General features: G+C 35.7%; 1 protein-coding gene across 2 annotated transcripts in view; it reads right to left on the bottom strand.

Annotated features, from left to right (window-relative positions):
* Nucleotides 1-18,865, bottom strand: part of LOC121917280 (rho-associated protein kinase 1) — a 105,635-nt gene that overhangs the window by 16,930 nt on the left and 69,840 nt on the right. For both annotated transcript variants that reach the window (XM_042443080.1, XM_042443081.1), the window contains exons 18-31: nucleotides 17,904-18,054; nucleotides 15,637-15,797; nucleotides 14,361-14,545; nucleotides 14,146-14,215; nucleotides 12,987-13,081; nucleotides 11,768-11,933; nucleotides 11,035-11,128; nucleotides 8,871-8,959; nucleotides 7,147-7,335; nucleotides 5,931-6,096; nucleotides 3,772-3,842; nucleotides 2,764-2,852; nucleotides 925-1,003; nucleotides 556-817 (exon numbers count right to left, since the gene is read on the bottom strand). In XM_042443080.1, coding sequence (XP_042299014.1) covers nucleotides 556-817; nucleotides 925-1,003; nucleotides 2,764-2,852; nucleotides 3,772-3,842; nucleotides 5,931-6,096; nucleotides 7,147-7,335; nucleotides 8,871-8,959; nucleotides 11,035-11,128; nucleotides 11,768-11,933; nucleotides 12,987-13,081; nucleotides 14,146-14,215; nucleotides 14,361-14,545; nucleotides 15,637-15,797; nucleotides 17,904-18,054 — 1,867 coding nt within the window. The remainder of the gene's footprint in view (nucleotides 1-555; nucleotides 818-924; nucleotides 1,004-2,763; nucleotides 2,853-3,771; nucleotides 3,843-5,930; nucleotides 6,097-7,146; nucleotides 7,336-8,870; nucleotides 8,960-11,034; nucleotides 11,129-11,767; nucleotides 11,934-12,986; nucleotides 13,082-14,145; nucleotides 14,216-14,360; nucleotides 14,546-15,636; nucleotides 15,798-17,903; nucleotides 18,055-18,865) is intronic.

Genomic DNA, 18,865 nt, shown 5'->3' with positions numbered 1-18,865 from the left:
TTCAGGAACCAATTCAATGGGACTGTTTCAACTGATACATCAATGCAGTGAATTTAAGCAACACTGGGGACTGACATGTTGAATACTGAAAATACTTCACAGAGGAAGAACAGCAAAATAACTCCACCAATTTCCAGGAGTGATTGATTCGTCGTCTGGCATCATGCCTATATTGTACACGTATGGATCTGACAGCTTTCTGTGTCTCTTTTCATTATGTTATGATTGAAGATAGATATTTTCCACGAATGGTTATAGTCTGTGTTAGGAATTGTTGCAGTTTATTCAGGCCTGCTATTCTGCTATTTATTTTTGTTCACTTGCTATCTGCAGAGGCTGTGGGTATTTATGTGTTTTATACTTCTTCAGGATTGCTTAATTATTTATTATGGTCTTATTTGGTATGAGTTCTTGTCTTTGAAAACCTCTCCTCTTGTGTTTATAAGTGTTCTAACTAGAACAAGCAATTAGATTTAGGCCACTGTCTGGAGCCAATTTATTGTTAGAAGTACATGGAATAATCAGTTCAAAATACAATGCGAGGCTGTGCTTTACCTTTACATGGTGCAATTAATTCCTCTTTTTTATCCAAGTGATCTTTATGGCACTTAACATGGCACCGCCGACATTCCACTGCAGGGGGTGGCTTAAATACATGCCAGAGGGGCTTGGCACAGGCCTCACAGTTGGCTGGAAAGTGATATAACGTTGGAATAAATTCATGACCTTTATGATTCAGAAAATTTGCCTTGTCTGCTGACTGTACTTGTTCTACTTCCAAATCTTTTCTGCATTCACCCTCATTGGCATACAGAATCTGAGACAAATAAAAAAAGCATATGTCATTATTTTTATCATTTTAATTACAGTGAACAAACTGTTTAAGAAAAATATATTTTAAAATCTCTATATGAAAGGTGTTACCTGAAATATTTTAGGAATTTCTTCTGTTTCAGCTCTATATACATCTCCCTGTGTCACAGGTCTAACATGGAACAATTTCCTGAAATGTAATAAATATTTTATATATTAATCATTTTAATAATTGTAGTTAGAACAGACATGGTATTGTTCTAGATTAATTTACCAATTATTTCACTGTATTATCTCTTATTCATTAGGGTGGCTCCTTATTGTATGTGGCACTTGTATTTACCACAACCACATTATGCTACTTTGGTGATTGATGCAGCAAACAAAAGACTTTCTTAGACTCCAGTCTACAAACACACATCAGAAGGATGCACCTCAATCAGGAATACCAGATCAGATGTTCACCTCTTTATTGTACAGTGGTACCTCGGGATACGAAATACCCAGGTTACGAAATTTCCGGGATACGAAAAAATCCCATTGGAAATAATTGTTCCGGGTTACGAATGTTTTTCGGGTTACGAAAAATTTTTTTGGTGCTTTTCGGCGCTTTTTCGCACGAAACGCGGCTTTTCCCCATTAGCGCCTATGGCAATTCGGCTTACGAAGGCTTTTCGGGTTACGAAAGCGGCCGCGGAACGAATTAATTTCGTAACCCGAGGGAGCACTGTACTTATTTTCTACTTTACATGTTTGCTGCAGAAAAAAAATGGTATGACATGTGAACATAAAAATACTGCAGATAGTATGGAAAAAACTATGTCCACCAAATGAATTTGACATGCTCAAGTAAAATGGCTATAAGAATATTTCAAGTTATCTATTTGAAAAACCCTAAAGTAGCAATAGCAAGTACATTTCTATACCACTTAGTGCATTTAAGTGATCCCTAAGCGGCTTACAACGGGTAAGCTAATTGCCCCCAACAAGCTGGGTACTCATTTTAGTGACCTCGGAAGGATGCCAGGCTGAGTAGACCTTGAGTCCCTGGCTGGTATTGAACTCACAACCTTATGGTTACATTATTCTAATATTATGGGTTGTGAGTGAGTAACTGCTGTAGAGGCATTTAACCACTGCAGCACCAGGGCACTATAATGCATTTTATTATTTGAAGACTTGTATGATATTATGCTATACCTTTTATTAATGAAGATGCAAACTGACTTTGTAATAAGTTAAAAAATTGAACTGTTAAGATGCTAAGACATGATATACTCGCAGAATCATCTTCTCTTGCTATACTGCACTCAGAAGGAGGGAGGAATTGCCAGACAGCTGTCCAATCTTTCCTGTATGAGGTGGCTTTGGGGCTTTAAAAGGGGGGAGGGGTAGGCATTGTGTGAAGAGGGTGGGAACACCACAGCACCAAAAAGAATATATCTGCACATGTAAAGGACACTTTCATGTGCAGTTGTCCCAACCTGAATTATGACCATAGTTTTTATTTGTGCTTGGCAGGGATTGGATCCAGAGTAGCTTTCACTACAAAAATCAGGCAACAATGTAATCATCCTGAATCCTCTTTTCCACTGCAGCCCCTTTGCTTTCCAAAACAACAAAACAAAACCCTGCTCTGTAGGATTGGATGACCCTCCACTGAATCATGAAAAGGGAACTGAGGAAAAAGATTAATGAAACTGCTGATCTGGATCTAATCCACTGTTTACTGTCTTCGCTCCCATATAAAATTGGGAAATGACAATTGGAAATCTAAGAGAGTCCAGACAAGATATCTACATGATGTGGAAAGTAAGTGCCACAAATCTTAGATTGCTTCATAGTTTGTCTCAAGTTTTCAAATCTATCATTTACAGTCAATATTTAATTTTTTTTCTAGGAAATTATCTTGGTGGTTTGCTATTTCAAATTAATATTAGAATTACGTACTCTATATCTAATACCATAGATGGGTTTGATTGTTCTTTATCCTGTTCATCATTATAGAACAATATCTTTCTGCTGCTTACCACAACATACTGTAAAAAAAAGAAAAAGGAAAGAAATTGTTAATGCACATATTTGCATATGATAAAAGGCAATTCTACCCACTTCCTATTTCTCAGGGTACAAAACCAATTATACAGAAACAGAACACAAATGTTGAGTGTGGCTCAACATTATAAAAAGTTACAGATCTTGTTATCACCTCTCACTCCTCCCCATTACATACAGTACTGGTAGCTTTGATCACATTTCATCCAGGCCTAGCAAACTACAGTTTGTGAGTGAGAAAATAAATAAGGAAAAAAATGGAGAGGGGACTACATAAGCCTAAAGACTGGATGGTTTTTGCATGATTTACAGGTAATTAACTCCATAAAGCTTTTGAAGCTACTTGTATGTGGATATGAGTAGCTTCAAAGGCCTAAGTGTTAATTACTGTAAATCAGGAAAAAATGTCTGCATCTGCACTGCAGAAATAATCCAGTTTTATACCACTTTAAAAGTTATGTCTCAGTGCTATGGAATTTTGGGAATTGCAGTTTGTTGTTGCACCAGAGGTTTTGACAGAGAAAGCTAAATGTCTCACAAAACTACAATTCCCAGAATTACACAGCACTGAGCCATAGTTAAAATGGTGTCAAAACGGATTATTTCTGCAATATGGATGCAGCCTATGTAATACAAATTGATTTCCTTCTTAGTTTAATAAAGTAAGATTAGACTATAATACTTTTCTTGAATATATTAATTTCTTGTTTGAAATTTGTTTTACTGATGTGGTAGCATTTTAATTTTAAATGTATAAATGTATGTATTCTGCATAGTGTGAACCAAATATTGTCCACCACTATTGTAAATAAATATATTTACAATAGTGGTGGACAATATTTGGTTTTACTATTAATAATTAATATATGGGTTGTGCAAAAAGAAAATAGGATTCTTAAATACCTGCTTCTTCCACCCATGACGCTTTATATTTCCCTTGTTTGGTATTGAAAGCCAGCCCTCCATTCTTGATTCTATTTTTTAAAAAGCAAAACAAAAAATAAATATATATTAGCTGTCATTTTACTTACATAAAATTAACAGAGAAAAAAAAGAATATCATGCAGCCATCAGTGATTACCAAACAGTACGACAAGCCAGGAGTAAGAAGCACAACTAAACAAAAAAAGGACTGAAGCATTTTCATGCTTTGTCACAAATTCATTTACTATGTCAAAACAACGACTACAGGTTGAACAGCAAATAATTTTGTAAGTGTAATATCTAATACTGTTTCAACTAGTATGTTTTGAAACAGTCAGACAGGACTTCAGTCTGAAAACTGTGTTGCAACATAAAAGGTACTATTACTAAGATTTTTTTAAATAATCAAAATCTTATTAAGCACTGGATGAGGGGCAGATGAAGTACTTTGCATAAATATATAGTCATTGAAAGCCACAGTTCACAAGAAATGAAGGAAGCAGGAGAAAAAGGAAAAAGTACCCACTTGTCCCATTACTCACATAAGATAAGAACAGAAGAGAAATAAATAAGGAATGCTAGAAGAATCAGCTAAATATAAAGAATAAGAGAGAAGTAGTTTATTCAGTTTTCAAATTACAGTTTTGGGGTTTATGAAAACAATTATATATAATCACTACAAAGACAAAAATTACCTGCATACTTCATAAAAAATTGATGCTTACAATGCCAAACTACATCATGCTTAACTCCAAAATGCTCAGATTCTTTTATCTGGGGACAATTTGTCACATGTGCCTGGTATGAATTGCTGACTAAAGAAAAATAACTGGCTCAAAGCGGAATGAAGAATGAATAGCTAAAACCATTATATGCACCAATTTCCATACATTTTGAATTTAATAAAAGTTGCCCACTATGATCTCCTGAAGGGGAGGGGAAGCAGCAGGTAAGACTTAAAAGTTGCTTCTTTAAAGTCTATAATCCAATGTAAAACCTATTATGAAGAGAACAAGGCTGGTGGAGGAAGAAGAGGGACTTAACCTCTAAGGTAGCAACACTAAGCACATTTTCCTAGGAGCAAGCATCATGGAACTTAATGGGACTTACTTCTGAGGAAATGTGGGATTGTATTCAATCTTAAAACTATTGTTAGAATTAAGAAATTATTAGGTAATCGATCTCATTTTTTCTTCCATAAAAACTATTTTGGTTTTAATATGGTTACACCAGAGGAAAGCAAACTGTACTTCCAGGAAACCAGGTACAGACCTCCCCATGGCAAATCATACTTCTGGGAGCATGGTTTGCCATGGGGGTAAAAATGAGGTGACAAGGAGAAAATGAACTGGAAGTCCTAAGGCAGTTTTTAGAAACTGGAAGTGACCAGCCAAGGCTAAGAAATAGAGATTTTATTTTTTGTTAGTGTAGCATTGCTAGATGTTAAGAAAGATAGATCTCATATAGCAAAGCACAATATTAATGGCCCAGCTTTGCCATTTTATACCTTCAAATATATATGGAATTTAAGTTTGCAGTGATCTATACAACAATATATAGGATGCATCTGCACTGCAGAAATAATCCAGGTTGACACCACTTTAACTGCCATAGCTCAATGTCATGGAATTCTGGGAATTGTAGTTTGTTGTAGCACCTGAGAAGGCTAAATGTCTCAAAAAACTACAGTTCTCACAATTCCATAGCATTGAGCCAGGGCAGTTAAAGTGATGTCAAACTGGATTCTTTTTGTAGTGTGGATGCAGTCATCATCTACAAATAATAATAATAAAACAGTGATGAGACTGTGGAGGGCAATTTTTTTTTGTTTAGTACATAAAAAGTCAATAAAAAGCTTTACTATAAGATTAAATTATTTAAAAAAAAGCTTTTAAATTTACTCTATATGAATGCATAGAATTTCACAGCCTGTTTCAGATACAAATCTTAAACTGCTTGAATTTACTATAAGAAAAGAGAAAATGTTTTTCCTGTAGCTATTACTGTATCTGAAACAGAAATAAAGCCCTGAGAGTAAGATATAAAATTGTTTGAATAATCATTGTAAGCCTTGAGTCCCAATCTGGGGAAGGGGCAGGATAATAATAATAATAATAATAATACAGGGAACCTCTTACCTACAACATTTCCATCAGTCTCATCTGGCTGAAGGCTAGCAACACTAGTAGAATCCATGCCTTGCTGTAGGTCTAAAATTTTACTACGCAGTTGCTCTATATCACTCTCCTTACTATCCAGCTGCATCTGAAGTTCATTCCTGTATGTAGATTCTTCCACAAGTTGCTAAAGTGGGTAGAAAATATAGAGCATGAAATCAGAAGAAGGATCTTTCTGCAAAACTCTAGAATAACAATTCACTACATTGGAGGTTAAACCTTATGCCATCAAATCAGAGGTAGAAGTCAGGAGACTTCAAATCCTCCCTTCATTTTCATTCATTAACCTTGCCTGAATAGCTATACACTCATCCCTCCATATTTGTGGCTTTGATATTTGCTGATTTGATTATTCACAGATTTGATTAATATGTTCTCTCTAGGAATATCTAGGTCTTCCAGTGCAACTCTATGGTCAACTTTAACTAAAAGTTGCACTGAAAGATCCAGAGATTCCTAGAGGGAATACTCTACTAGGCATTTGTAGCTCCTGTACTGCAGTTCTATGGTCAGTGTCTATCAGACGTTGACCACAGAGTTGCACTGGGAGACATAGAGATTCCTAGAGGTGTCCTCTCAGGTAAAAACATGGTGTTTTTGTTATTTGTGGTTTTTCCATATTCACGGGGGTCTTGTGCCCCTAACTCTAGCAAATATAGAGGGACACGTGTATTAGCTTCAGAATAGAATTTAGACAGTAATAGATTACAGCAAAATCTCCCCCATTAGGAAAGATGTGCCTATTACTGCCTATGTTTTTCAGTAACATAATTAAGGAGGAGATGGATTACTCTTCTGTACCTTTGCTGAATTACTTTTGATAGTAAGTACCAACACTCTATTCTCTGATTGATCCAGAGGAGCAAGCCACAACAATGTGAGATGTACCAGTCTAGTTACCCTAGGGCATTATGGGTTCTTCTTAGCAAGATTTTTTCAGGAGAGTATCAGATCACCTGCCACCAGGCTACTTTGTGCGTAGGAAGATCATGGTTCTATTATCTGATCACACACTATGTTGCTGAACATCTCTTTAGCTAAATCATATAGCTTACAATGACAGAAGAATGGAATCTTTAACATATTTTAATTCTCGAGTGTATGTTAGCTTTTACAAATGCTACTACTGAATATTGAAAATATACTGAACATTAAAACAAAGTGAACAAATTCTTACCGCTTGCATTTCATTAACTTCTTTCTGATATTTTATTACCATCTGATTAAATTTCTCCTTCTCTTGGTTAAGCTCCAACTGTAACTTTCGGTTTTCCTTCTCCTTTTTCTTGAAATCTTGCATGTTCACTTTCTTTCTATCTAGTTTAAAATCTTTTCGATTCATTATCTCAGCCAATTTGTTGACAGCCTATTGAACATCAAACAAATACAAACAAACTTGAATATTCAGTGGCTTATTCACACAATTGTGTAGCATTGAAGAATTTAATTTTTCATAATTCCAGATAACAAGCAGATAATAATTTACAACTGGAATACCTTGTAGAATGCACCAGATACATGCTGCTTTTGAGATTATCTACAGCTCTCCCCTTGGAAACAATTTTAAATATCAACACCATTTTATTCTTCTTTGCAAAGTAAAAATTTCACAAAACATAATCAATGAGTGAAAATGGGATAAGATAATGGGATAAGATAAATGCAGACCATTATAATTAGAATTATTTACAAGGGGAAGGTTGATACAAAACAATATATTATTTGCCACAGATTTGGAAGTCACGATTTTATTTTTTTGTACATGTGTTTTCTGTGTATGTCTGTAACAGTGTTTGTTTGTGTATGTTTTAATATATATTTCAAATAAAGAATTTAAAAAAGAAAAAAAGAAGATGGGATATGTTAAGTCAACATGAAATATTATTTTATGTACATAAGCCATTTTAACCCAAAAGAATAATCTGGAGCTATGTAAGAAAGTAATGTTTTGCACTGCCCTTATACTCAAAAAAGCCTTATTTTTACTTTGTCATGAAGCAGCCAGCAAAATGCTACCCAGAAAGTTTTATCTAAACTCTTATTTGCACATTTTTTCCTGGGCAAAGATCTGTAAAAGGGGCACTTATGAGCTATAAGAGTATTCGGATTGCCAGTTTTCATACTGGAACTTAAATAAGTTGAGGGCAGGTTCTGGGACCAAAATTATGGATTTTGATATGACCCATGGATAAGTCGAGGGTAAAACTTAGGAGCATCTAACAAAGGATGTAAAGGACAAAGCAAAGGAAAAGAATGCCAAAGAATTTACAAAATTCCAGCAGGCATAACTGTTTGTGCTTATACTAAAGGCTGGATGGATGAGAAAATAGAGGGGGCTCAATGATTCCAGGACAGATGACACTCTTGCCTTTCACCAGGAGATGGTTCTTTTTTTTTAAACGAGAGTTAAAGTACAGTACCAACATTGACCCATAGATAATTCGACAGTTTTTTTTGGGGGGGGGGGGTCAATTTTTTTTACCTACATTTCTAGGCTTTTACATGAGTATATACAGTATTTGATATTTTATGTTTGTATTGTTTTATTCGGAATTATGTCATATAATTGTGATTTTTATTATTTTGGAATCAATTTCAACCTTCTTAAAAAGCAGAATATAAATTGTTAAATGTCAAACCTTAATATTTTGTTTGGTCAAAATGTATGTATGCATGTATTTAAATAATTAATCACAAATAAATAAAGCATGTTATGGAACTGTGGTGGAGAATAATGGAGAAAAAGCTGCATATCAGTTGTTTTACATCAGCAATGGCTTTTTCTGCTACTTTAACAACACTAGTAAAAACAATGGAGCTTCAACAGCAACAAGAAAATGACAGTTACAAAGGAAGACTGATGTAGGACTTCAACAAAGAATCAAAAGAAAAGTTAAATACCTGTGTTTTAAGAGTTCTTTCATTGCTCAGGTTCTTTTCATACTGCATTTTAAGGATGTTGATTTCTTCTTCTTTCTTCACTTTATAATCTGTGAAGAAGAAGAAGAAGAAGAAGAAGAAGAAGAAGAATTAAAGCCATGTAGCATTTTCAGAAAACAAAATCAGCTGCCAACTGTATAGTTGCATTTCCTAGTCAAGTATACATAAAATAATTAAAATAACACTATCACAAGCCTATGTCACTGCAGATTTAATCTAGAGTAAATTAGAGGTCTAGCTCTTCTCTTAATGCTTTGCAAATAACAGCAGTGGCTCAATTAATGTATCACATTAAATTTAGGCTAAAGAAGTGTGAGTATAGTTTGTCATGTTGCCCATGTTTTAAAACAACTGTCTACAATAAGCATCCATAATGAGGGTTTGAAGCAGGTTTGCAAACTTGTATTTCTTCTTCAGTTTGAAAAAGTTTATATCTCCATTGTCCACTAAGGTGTTTCACAGAAAACAAGTTCAATGAATTTAACAACACACCAGAGATTAAAATAAAAGTGCTAGGGGGGAAAAAAAACCATAAGCTTGCATGATGTATTTTATGCATTCTAGTCGGCCCATAAAGATATGGTGGAAAATAAAGTCAGCTAATTCCAACGTTGTACTAGCACTAGTGGTGGCACTTTCTTCCCTTCTCCTCTGCAGTATTCTGAAGTTCTGCTTTGTTTTTCCTGCCCTCTAGAACAGATTTCAGGGCATATGGGAACTGCAGAGTGAAAGGAAATGATTCCCCTTTGATTCCACTGGGGAAAGAAGCTTTTGCTCAAAGAGATACTGTATTCTGTTGAATCCTGTCTTCTACATTTTATGCAAAACATGGGGTAATACCCAACATGTAGAAATTCTACAGGTAGTATCTCTACCTGATTTTGGAGACTTTTGTCCTCTTAGATCCCCTCCCAACAAGCCTATTCCCATTCTGATCAGTAACATTTTGGGGATTTTTGAAGTCAGCTAGGGATGTAGGAGGCAAGGTAGTCAGTTTCAACCAATTCCTTTCTACCAAAGTGAAATCAGATGTCAAGCACTGACTGTTCCATGTGTAAAAGAAGCTAGAAGAAACCACTCTTGTTTTTAGATGGTGGATAAAAGCCAATGCAGAGTTTAGGAATCAACTAATTCAGTTATTAACTTGTTGAGTTTTTTCCTACTGTAGATTTCCTGATTAATGCTGAACTGAATCCTCTACTTTAAAATGAACAGTATGTAGTATACATGTTTACAAGTATGAGAGAGGTAGAAAGAAGACAGGAGAGACAGATTAGACACCAATGCTAATTAAACAGGTTGTAAAATAAGATCCCATAGGATAGCCTGTCCCAACCTGGTAATATCCAAATGTGTGGAATTCTCACCAACCCAAGGCAATAACTGTATTATCATCTTTGAAGTCCATGTGAGGGGAGAGAAGTCTATGCTAGGGGAAAAGAAACTTTAAAATGACATAAAGAGCACTTTTGAATATACAGTGGTACCTCGGGATACGAAATACCCAGGTTACGAAATTTTCGGGATACGAAAAAATCCCATAGGGAATTATTGTTCCGGGTTACGAATGTTTTTTCAGGTTACGAAAAAACTTTTGGTGCTTTTCGGCGCTATTTTACACGGAATCGCGGCTTTTCCCCATTAGCGCCTATGGCAATTCGGCTTACGAAGGCTTTTCGGGTTACGAAAGCGGCCGCGGAACGAATTAATTTCGTAACCCGAGGCACCACTGTACCAATAACAAAATGTATCCCTAGATTCAACAAAGAATATCTTCATGCCATCTTCTGTAAATCTCATGATTGGTCCTGGACACTAACATTTTAAGGACCAAATTATGAATGACTTGAATAATTAAGCAATTTTAAGTATGAAATATACTTAATGGCAATTAATTAATCATCCAATTTCTAATATTAAATGTTGATGAATTAATTTATAGTGCTTTTCCATTCATGAAACAAAGCCTATTAACAAAGCAACTCCTCAAAATCTCCAAAACGTCAAACTGTTTTAAACTGTATATCCAAGCACACTGAAAAAAATATAACACTTAATGTGTAAAAAGAAAAAAAAATTAAGCAAGGTAATCATCTTTCTTGATTATTGCTGAAACATGGCATACCTTCCTCCAGTTTCTTAATCTTTTCATTTAGCTCAGAATTTTCTTTTGTTAGAAATGCCACATCTTTGGTTAAAGTATTATTTGTTTCTTCAAGCTAAAAAAGAGAGAAAGAAAGTCTTTCTTAAATCACTGACATTAGGAAGTAATTTTAAAATGTATTTCAGTAATGCGTATAAAATAGAACCTGAAATATGTTTCTGATGCTATCTGTTAGAGTCATTTTTCATAAAAGATCAATCTCCTCTGCTCTGAGGTACAGAATACAATACAGAGGTATTGCTCTGAGGTGCAGAATAGGCAAATGTAACCATCCAACCAACAGCAATTTATTGTCCCAAAATTTGCTATCTTCCAATGGTTAGACTAGCATCTACAAGTGTTTTGTTACCAACTACACTCAAGGCAATGTTTAATTAGGCAAAGACATTTTGTCTTTGCACCATCACATTCATCCAGTGATACCAAAGGCAAGGGAGCACTGACACTTATGTACAAGCCCCCTAAGGTGAACGGATTCTCCTATCACTTCACTGAAGGAACAAATCTGTACATGTATTCCTTGTGTGCATGCATCACAGAAATAAGCAGAGATTCCTGAGTGTGTATATTGCACAACAAGCATCTCTGGCTTAATATTATAAAGCAGTGAAAAATAAAATAAACCAAATCAAATCATGTGCTGCTTTTCCTACAATGAAGTAGCTTTTAACACTTCTATCACAAAATAACTTACCCGGCCTACAATATTGTCCTTATCTGCAATTTCTTGTCTATTTCGTGATGCTGCCTTCTTGCTCTCCTGAGTTAATTCAAAATACTGCTCTTCAAGGAGAGCTCGAGCCAACTGCTCAGATTCAGCTTTTGTTTCAGCCAGATCTAGCTGTGCAGCAAGAGTTTCCCTATAACACAAAGATAATATTTTAGTGGTTACAGCACTAACTAGATCAGGCTTGAATTCAATTACTTGCTCAGCTATGAAGATCAATGGCCAACTGTGGCTTGGGGGAGTGAAAAGCAACCAAAATCTACACTTGAAAGCTATTTCAATGGTTTTGTGAGGTTTGAGCCACTCCAATCCAAACAATGCGGAGGGTTCTCAGGAAGTCCTGGAGTTGGGGGCCACATGCACCATGTGTGCTGCCATTTCCATACCTTCTACTATGTTTGTGAGAAATATGAAACAGAAATCCCTCTTTAATTAGAAAAGGGGTCACAAAGTATGAAAAGGATAAGGAAATCTGCTACTTTTTGTATACTGTGGGATGGAATAAATTTGTTACTTCTGTGGTAGAATATGACTAGAATATCATTTATTCTATTATTTGTTTCTGTAGCCTCTACAGAAACAGAGAACAGGACCCGGAACAATGGATGCAAGCTACAGGAAAAGAGATTCCACCTGAACATTAGGAGGAACTTCCTGACAGTAAGGGCTGTTCGACAGTGGAATGCACTCCATCGGAGGGTGATAGAGTCTCCTTCCTTGGAGGTCTTTAAACAGAGGCTGGATGGCCATCTGTCAGGGATGCTTTGATTTGGATTTCCTGCATGGCAGGGGGTTGGACTGGATGGCCCTAGTGGTCTCTTCCAACTCTATGATTCTATGATTCTACCATCTAATTGGATATGTATTTTCTTATGTGTGTTCTAGGAGACATCTTTTAAAAACAAGTCAGCTATTCCATGCTATAGGGTGTCACTACATTTTAGAAACACTATTTTGTTCTTCCTAGTATCTTGCAAGTATGTATTTTTAACATGAGGTCAAACATTCATTTCTTATTCAAAAGGGTTTGTTTTTTCTGTTGCAAATTTAAGGCAAAGTTAGTTTCAAAATTACATATTTGAAAATCAGTTTTCTCTCAAAGGAAGAAACTCTATGTTTTCACTGAAATCAATGGAGTCCAGAAGGGCTCAACATTAAAGGGACTGTGACCACAAGAATGACTTACTTTTCATTTTGTAATTCTTGTATTTTCTTTTGAGTTTCTTTATTTTTTTCCTCAATTTCTTCTTTAAGTTCTTTAACTTGAGTTTTGTAAAGCGTCTGCAAAAGAAAAAAAAACAAACCCAAATACTGTGCTTGAAAATATCTAATAATTTTGAATTCCTTTGTAACTATACTATACATATATATGTGCATATATAATAAAAATAATGGCATGGAATGTCTACATTCTGTACATTCTGCACAAAGCATTCCAGTTACAGGCACTTTTTCAAAGATGTTTACAATTTCAAAAATGTTGTCAATGCAATTACATCAAAATGTCAATAAAAACAGTGTAAAATAAAGCTAGCAGCAGACATTAAAAAATTGCTCGACAAAAGCCAAATAAAATAATAATGTTTTTATGAAGTGAGTCCCCCATATTATTTCATGGATGTCTTTATTTGTCCAAGTGCAGGCAGGGGAGTGAGAGGGGAAGAGAGGGACAACATAGCAGCAAGGTGATCTGTAGTGGTTAAAAGGCTGGGCTTTTCTTCTGATTGATGCCACTTGTTGAGGGGGACCTGGCCAGTTGGCTGGGGGTATGTAACTAGCTGTGGGTCAAGACAGTCACTATATACAAGACAGTGGTATGTATCACTGAGGTCTGTTTGTTGTTATGTGTCTTCGTTATTTTTAATTTATAGCAATCCTAAAGTGACCCAATCACATAGGCTTTTTTTGTTCGCAAGATTTGTTCAAATAGGTTTGCCTTTGCCTTTCTCTGAGGCTGAGAGAATATAACTTGTCTCCTCTTCCAGGGGGTTTCCATTGCCGAGCAGGGATTCATTGTTCTCCAGTCTTGTAGTCCAATGCTCAAATGACTACACCGTGCTGGCATCACTGAGGTCTATACCTGGGTGATATAAAATGGACCCTGTTTGGGAAGAAGGACAACGTGGGCACTGTCTTCTCAGTTAGAGCTCTGATGAGCACTGCTGCAGGGAATAGCAACAGCAGAAGCCAAGAAAAGATGAAATTATGGCCTTGCTGTAATCATGAAGGGAAAATGTAGTCTTTGAACAGGCATATTGCTAAGGACTCATCTTTTGTGCAGGTTTGTAAGATAGAATTATCATTTTAAAGATATTTTTATAATAAATATGTAAGGGAAAGCTTACAGAAAAATACTGTTCAGCTTCAAGTTGATCTTGTAATTCACGCATCTGGCCTTCATTCCCTCTGTACTGCCTTTGAAAGAAGAAGACAGGTAACAACACTCTGTATTTTACCAAAAATATGTTTATCATGTACTGACGTAATTTTCACAGAGAAGAACATTCACAAGTCTTTGAAGAATATAGGATGATTAACTTATTTTAATCTCAATACTTACTTAGCCAATTGAGCCAAATCAAATTCTGCTAATCTTTTTGCTTCCAACAATGTGTTGATCTCCTGTTTAAGCTGTTTCTCCGACCCCTTTAAGCTATCGGCCTCTATAGCATGCATTTTCAGTTCATTCTGTGTCATCACTCTCTTATTTATCTCATGCTCCAGCTGAAGTGTCAGATTCTTAACCTAATCACACAATAAACTATTTTAGCAAAGAAATAGGCTTTTAAATGCCTAAATAACATATCAATATTTCATATATGTAAAATACCTCTTTAAACATAAAACTTAGGAAAATATGCAGGATAAAATTATAGTTGATATCTGAAGTTCTACTAATGTCAAGGGAGATTTTTAAACCTTTTCTCATATTGAAAGGTGTTTCTGAAAAATCCTTTCCATTTCAAAAGCAGGAATTAGGGACATACAATTCAAACCCCACCTGTAAATTGTTTTATGCCTGTATAACTCATTGTGTGGTTCTTTTAGCTCTGACCAACATCTCCACAGAGAATAGAATGTTCATGTGATTAGCCACATACGAACCCTCCTTATTAAGCAACTAATTTTTCTGTTCTACAGCTGAAAGATTTGAGAAGTTTGTAGTGATCCTTGCACACTTGTCAATGGATTTCAGTTTTGTAACAAAACTTTCCAATACAAAATGCACTGCATATGAAATTCAAATTGCATTGTTTAGAAAAGTATTTTGGATTGCTACATTAATTTTTTGAACAATGAATTCAAAATCATGTTATTTGACTTTGTAGCTGACATGCAAAAAGAGGGGAATTTTACCTCCACAGAATCTAATCAACTGATTTGACATGTGGTGCTGGGGAAGAGTCCTTTGTATACCATGTACTGCTAAAAAGACAAATAAATGGGTCCTACAGCAAATCAAGCCTGAACTCTTCCTAGAAGCCAGGATGACTAAACTGAAATTGTTTACTTTGGACATATCACAAGAGGAACTGACTCACTAGAAAAGACAATAATGCTTGGTAAGGTAATAGGGGCAGTAGGAAAAGTGTAAGACCGTATTACAGATGTATAGACTCAAGCAGACTCAGGGTAGGACCCTGAGTCTGCAACTGTCCAAGCAGGGCAGTTGACGATGGGATAGCTTGGAGGTTTCTCATTCATGGGGTCACCATGAGTCAAAGTCAACTTGATTGCAGTTAACAACATATAAAAATAAAGAAAATTATTTGTTAAGCACCTTAAAATTATGTTCATTCAGGCACAGAAAGTGATTAAAGTGCACTTTTTATTACCTCATCTTCCAGTCTCTCTTTCTGCTCATTAAGATGTTCCAACTTCTGATGAGATTGTTTCAAGTCAAAATCTAGCATGGAACATTGTTTTTCAATCTGAACTATTCGATTTTCTGCTTTTTCTCTTGCTGCTCGCTCTTCTTTCACTTTTTTTTCAATTTCTGAAGAAGATACTACATCTTAGTAAATACCCGTTTTTTAAAAATATATATTATGTTTCTTTGAATGTGAGCACCATAGATTCCAGCAGTATTTTAATTAATTTTTTATTCAATTTGTGTTATGAGGGGAAAAATAGACAATTTAGTAGATTAGCATGACATCAATCATACACAGAAGGAACTTCAACAAAGAACAATTAACAATGGTACAAGACATAGTTTTGCCAACTGAATACAAGAGAATATTCTAAATAAATGCTGAAGTGTCATCATTGGAAGGGGAAATAAGACACAATGTATCTTTCTACAGTTCCACTTGAGCAGTTGGAGGTTGCAGTCGTGGCAAATGACTGTTAATATATTCAATCAATTTTGACCATTCATCATAGGATGTGTCTTTTCTCTTGTGTCTATTACAGTTTCTTATTCTATAGGAGAGTTTCTCCATTAGTCAAGAGTCCCACACTTTTTCCCACCAACTGTCTATTGTTAGATCACCTGATTTCTAACATCTAGCTATTTCTAGATGTGCTGCTTTGAGGAAAAAACAATTAAATTTCTGTTTCAAGTTATTATTAGCATTAGCATAAAGAGATAATAAAAAAGCAGGGCAGAAATGAATAATTTGATCTGTAATGCAAGGTCTAGGACTATAGTCCAGAACTTTTTCACATTGGGACTATCAAGCCACATGTGTTGATATGATCCCCTAGCTCCACAGCTCCTCCAGCAGGATAGTGGGATATTTTTAATCATCCTGGAAAGCTAGACTGGTGTTAAATACCATATGCGGGACCAAGCTGTATCTGATATCTCTAACTTGAGATCTGAGATTCCAGCAGAATTTCACCAGAAATTCCACTTTACAGACTCTGGCCAAATAGGTAGAACAAGCCAGTGAGAGAAGACAGTATGGATTATGAGCAGCCAGCAAAAACTGCCTGAATTCAGATACTGTATATGTATTATATAATGTTTTATGCAGCACTGACAGATTTAAATGAAAATTATAATTTAGGCTAGGATAATGGTCAAGTATTAGCTAGACCATGTCCTATTAGTTTCTGCCCTTGATGTTAATTTTCACCTGTGTCAGGGAAAGTAAAGCCTGACACCCAAAATTCTTTGCCATAAATGATAAAATGGAATAATTTCATTCCAAAGATTTAGGAAACAGTGGGTCAGATCCTATTTAAAGACTGCAAAATGTAAAATTTCACTAGTGTACTTATGATAGGAACCAGAGATCAAAAGTGAAAAGAGGCCAAGGAATAGACATGAGGAGTTGTTGCTGGACACCTCCTTACATAATGCTGAAACCAGTAATTATGCTGACATAACCACCCAACAATTCTAGCCACAATCTCCTAGGAAATTATGACAAATTATTACATACATTCAAAAGTTAATACAGTGCTCCCTTGCCTTGGGGCTCGTGCCTGTGGCGTGGTGCATGAGCCACAGGTGCATGCACCATTGCTGGTTCCATCCCATGGATTTCAGCATAAGTTGAAAGCTGCGCATAGCGTGCCCGCATATGACCTGGGCACACTGTACTCTATAGAAATTTGCAACTTGATTAGGAACAAAGAGAAATCCTTCTAGATCTATTTACTGCATGATCCTCCTCACCTCCGGTAGCCAATCAGAGGCCTATGGGGGGTCCACATGCAGAAAATGAGAGCAACAGCCTTTCCCTTCTATTCTTCTGAGAAAATACTGATGGCAAACAAAAGCCACCTAAGCTGGTGGACTTCATAGCTTCTTCTTACAGTATATTACACAGTTTAATCTGCACAGTGTCAGAACTTACACTTTTTGTTCCTAGCAATATTTTTCTATTCAAAGACTGTATTGAATAATAATATTAGACAGATTTTTCTCATTTTTGGTACTGTATTAAACATTGCACTATAATTGCTTCCATCAGAAGTACATTTGTTTTGCTTCAAAGATTGTATATAGCAGAGAGATATGTAAAGGCATATTTAATTTGTGCCTATTTCCCAAGAACTTATAATACCATTTTAACTGCACATTTATCCCACTGTTATCCAAATGTTGGCATTATTTTAATCACGTATATTCAAAGTAGTAAGAACTTACCACACATTGCAACTGATTTGGCTTCTTCTATTGACTGATGCTTGTCAGTCAACCGGGCTTTATTTATGTTATGCTCATTTATTTCTTGTTCTAAACGCTGTTGTAATATTTTAAGTTTGTAGTTTAGATCTATTTCTAAGTTATTCTTTTCCTGCGAAGTATTTTATAAATAGAAGACAGATTAGGAACAATATAACATACTGAATCTGACAAATGTTCAGATTTCATGACATTCCTCAATGGCTCTTTGTTTTTCCTCTAAGTCATTATGCACTGCACATCAGCTGGTTCATAGTATACAATTTACCACAGCAATGAACTATTATATCCAGTATACATAATCTATAATATTTGTGGTTAAATAAATATTTAAAATGACACTTTGGGTTAAATGTATTAAAAATGGCATCTTGGGACATGCTGTGAAAGACCATTATAGATTTAGAGAAGGAGACGTCTATGGTTGAGTCAAGTGTTCCTGGTGTCCAGGCTAGGCAAGGGATCATGTGAATTCCTTGTTGAAAGCGGTAGGAGCATATCCCTATCTCCTTCCATCAGTTCATTTCCCAAAGTGACACACAGAAAGAAGTAAAGGATACAGTTCCAAGAGAAAATAAAATGAAAGTGAGTGACTGCAATGGGGAGTAAAGATGCTTCCTCCACAGTCAAAAAATGAATGTTCATGGTGGGCCCCAATGTGCCATTCTCTGTCAGCGGTTGGCATTACCTATGGCAGTACCTATGGAAGGATGATGACTGTAAAAACACAACCACCTATAAAACTTTGCCAAGGGCTGCTCAAGCCAAAGTATATTTATCAAGACTATAATGCCTGTTAAAGTTCAAGGGGCTGGACCAAACTGCTGCCTACAAATCTCATCCAGAGATATTAGCAGAGAAGGTTATGGTTCAGACTGACCTTATGGAGTGCAAAATGGCAACAACCCCATGGAATTTAGGTT

The sequence above is a fragment of the Sceloporus undulatus genome, unplaced genomic scaffold (genome assembly GCF_019175285.1).
Source record: "Sceloporus undulatus isolate JIND9_A2432 ecotype Alabama unplaced genomic scaffold, SceUnd_v1.1 scaffold_14, whole genome shotgun sequence".
Classification (NCBI taxonomy): domain Eukaryota; kingdom Metazoa; phylum Chordata; class Lepidosauria; order Squamata; family Phrynosomatidae; genus Sceloporus; species Sceloporus undulatus.
The sequence above is the reverse complement of the archived record's forward strand: the minus strand, read 5'-3'. Positions and strand labels throughout refer to the sequence as shown.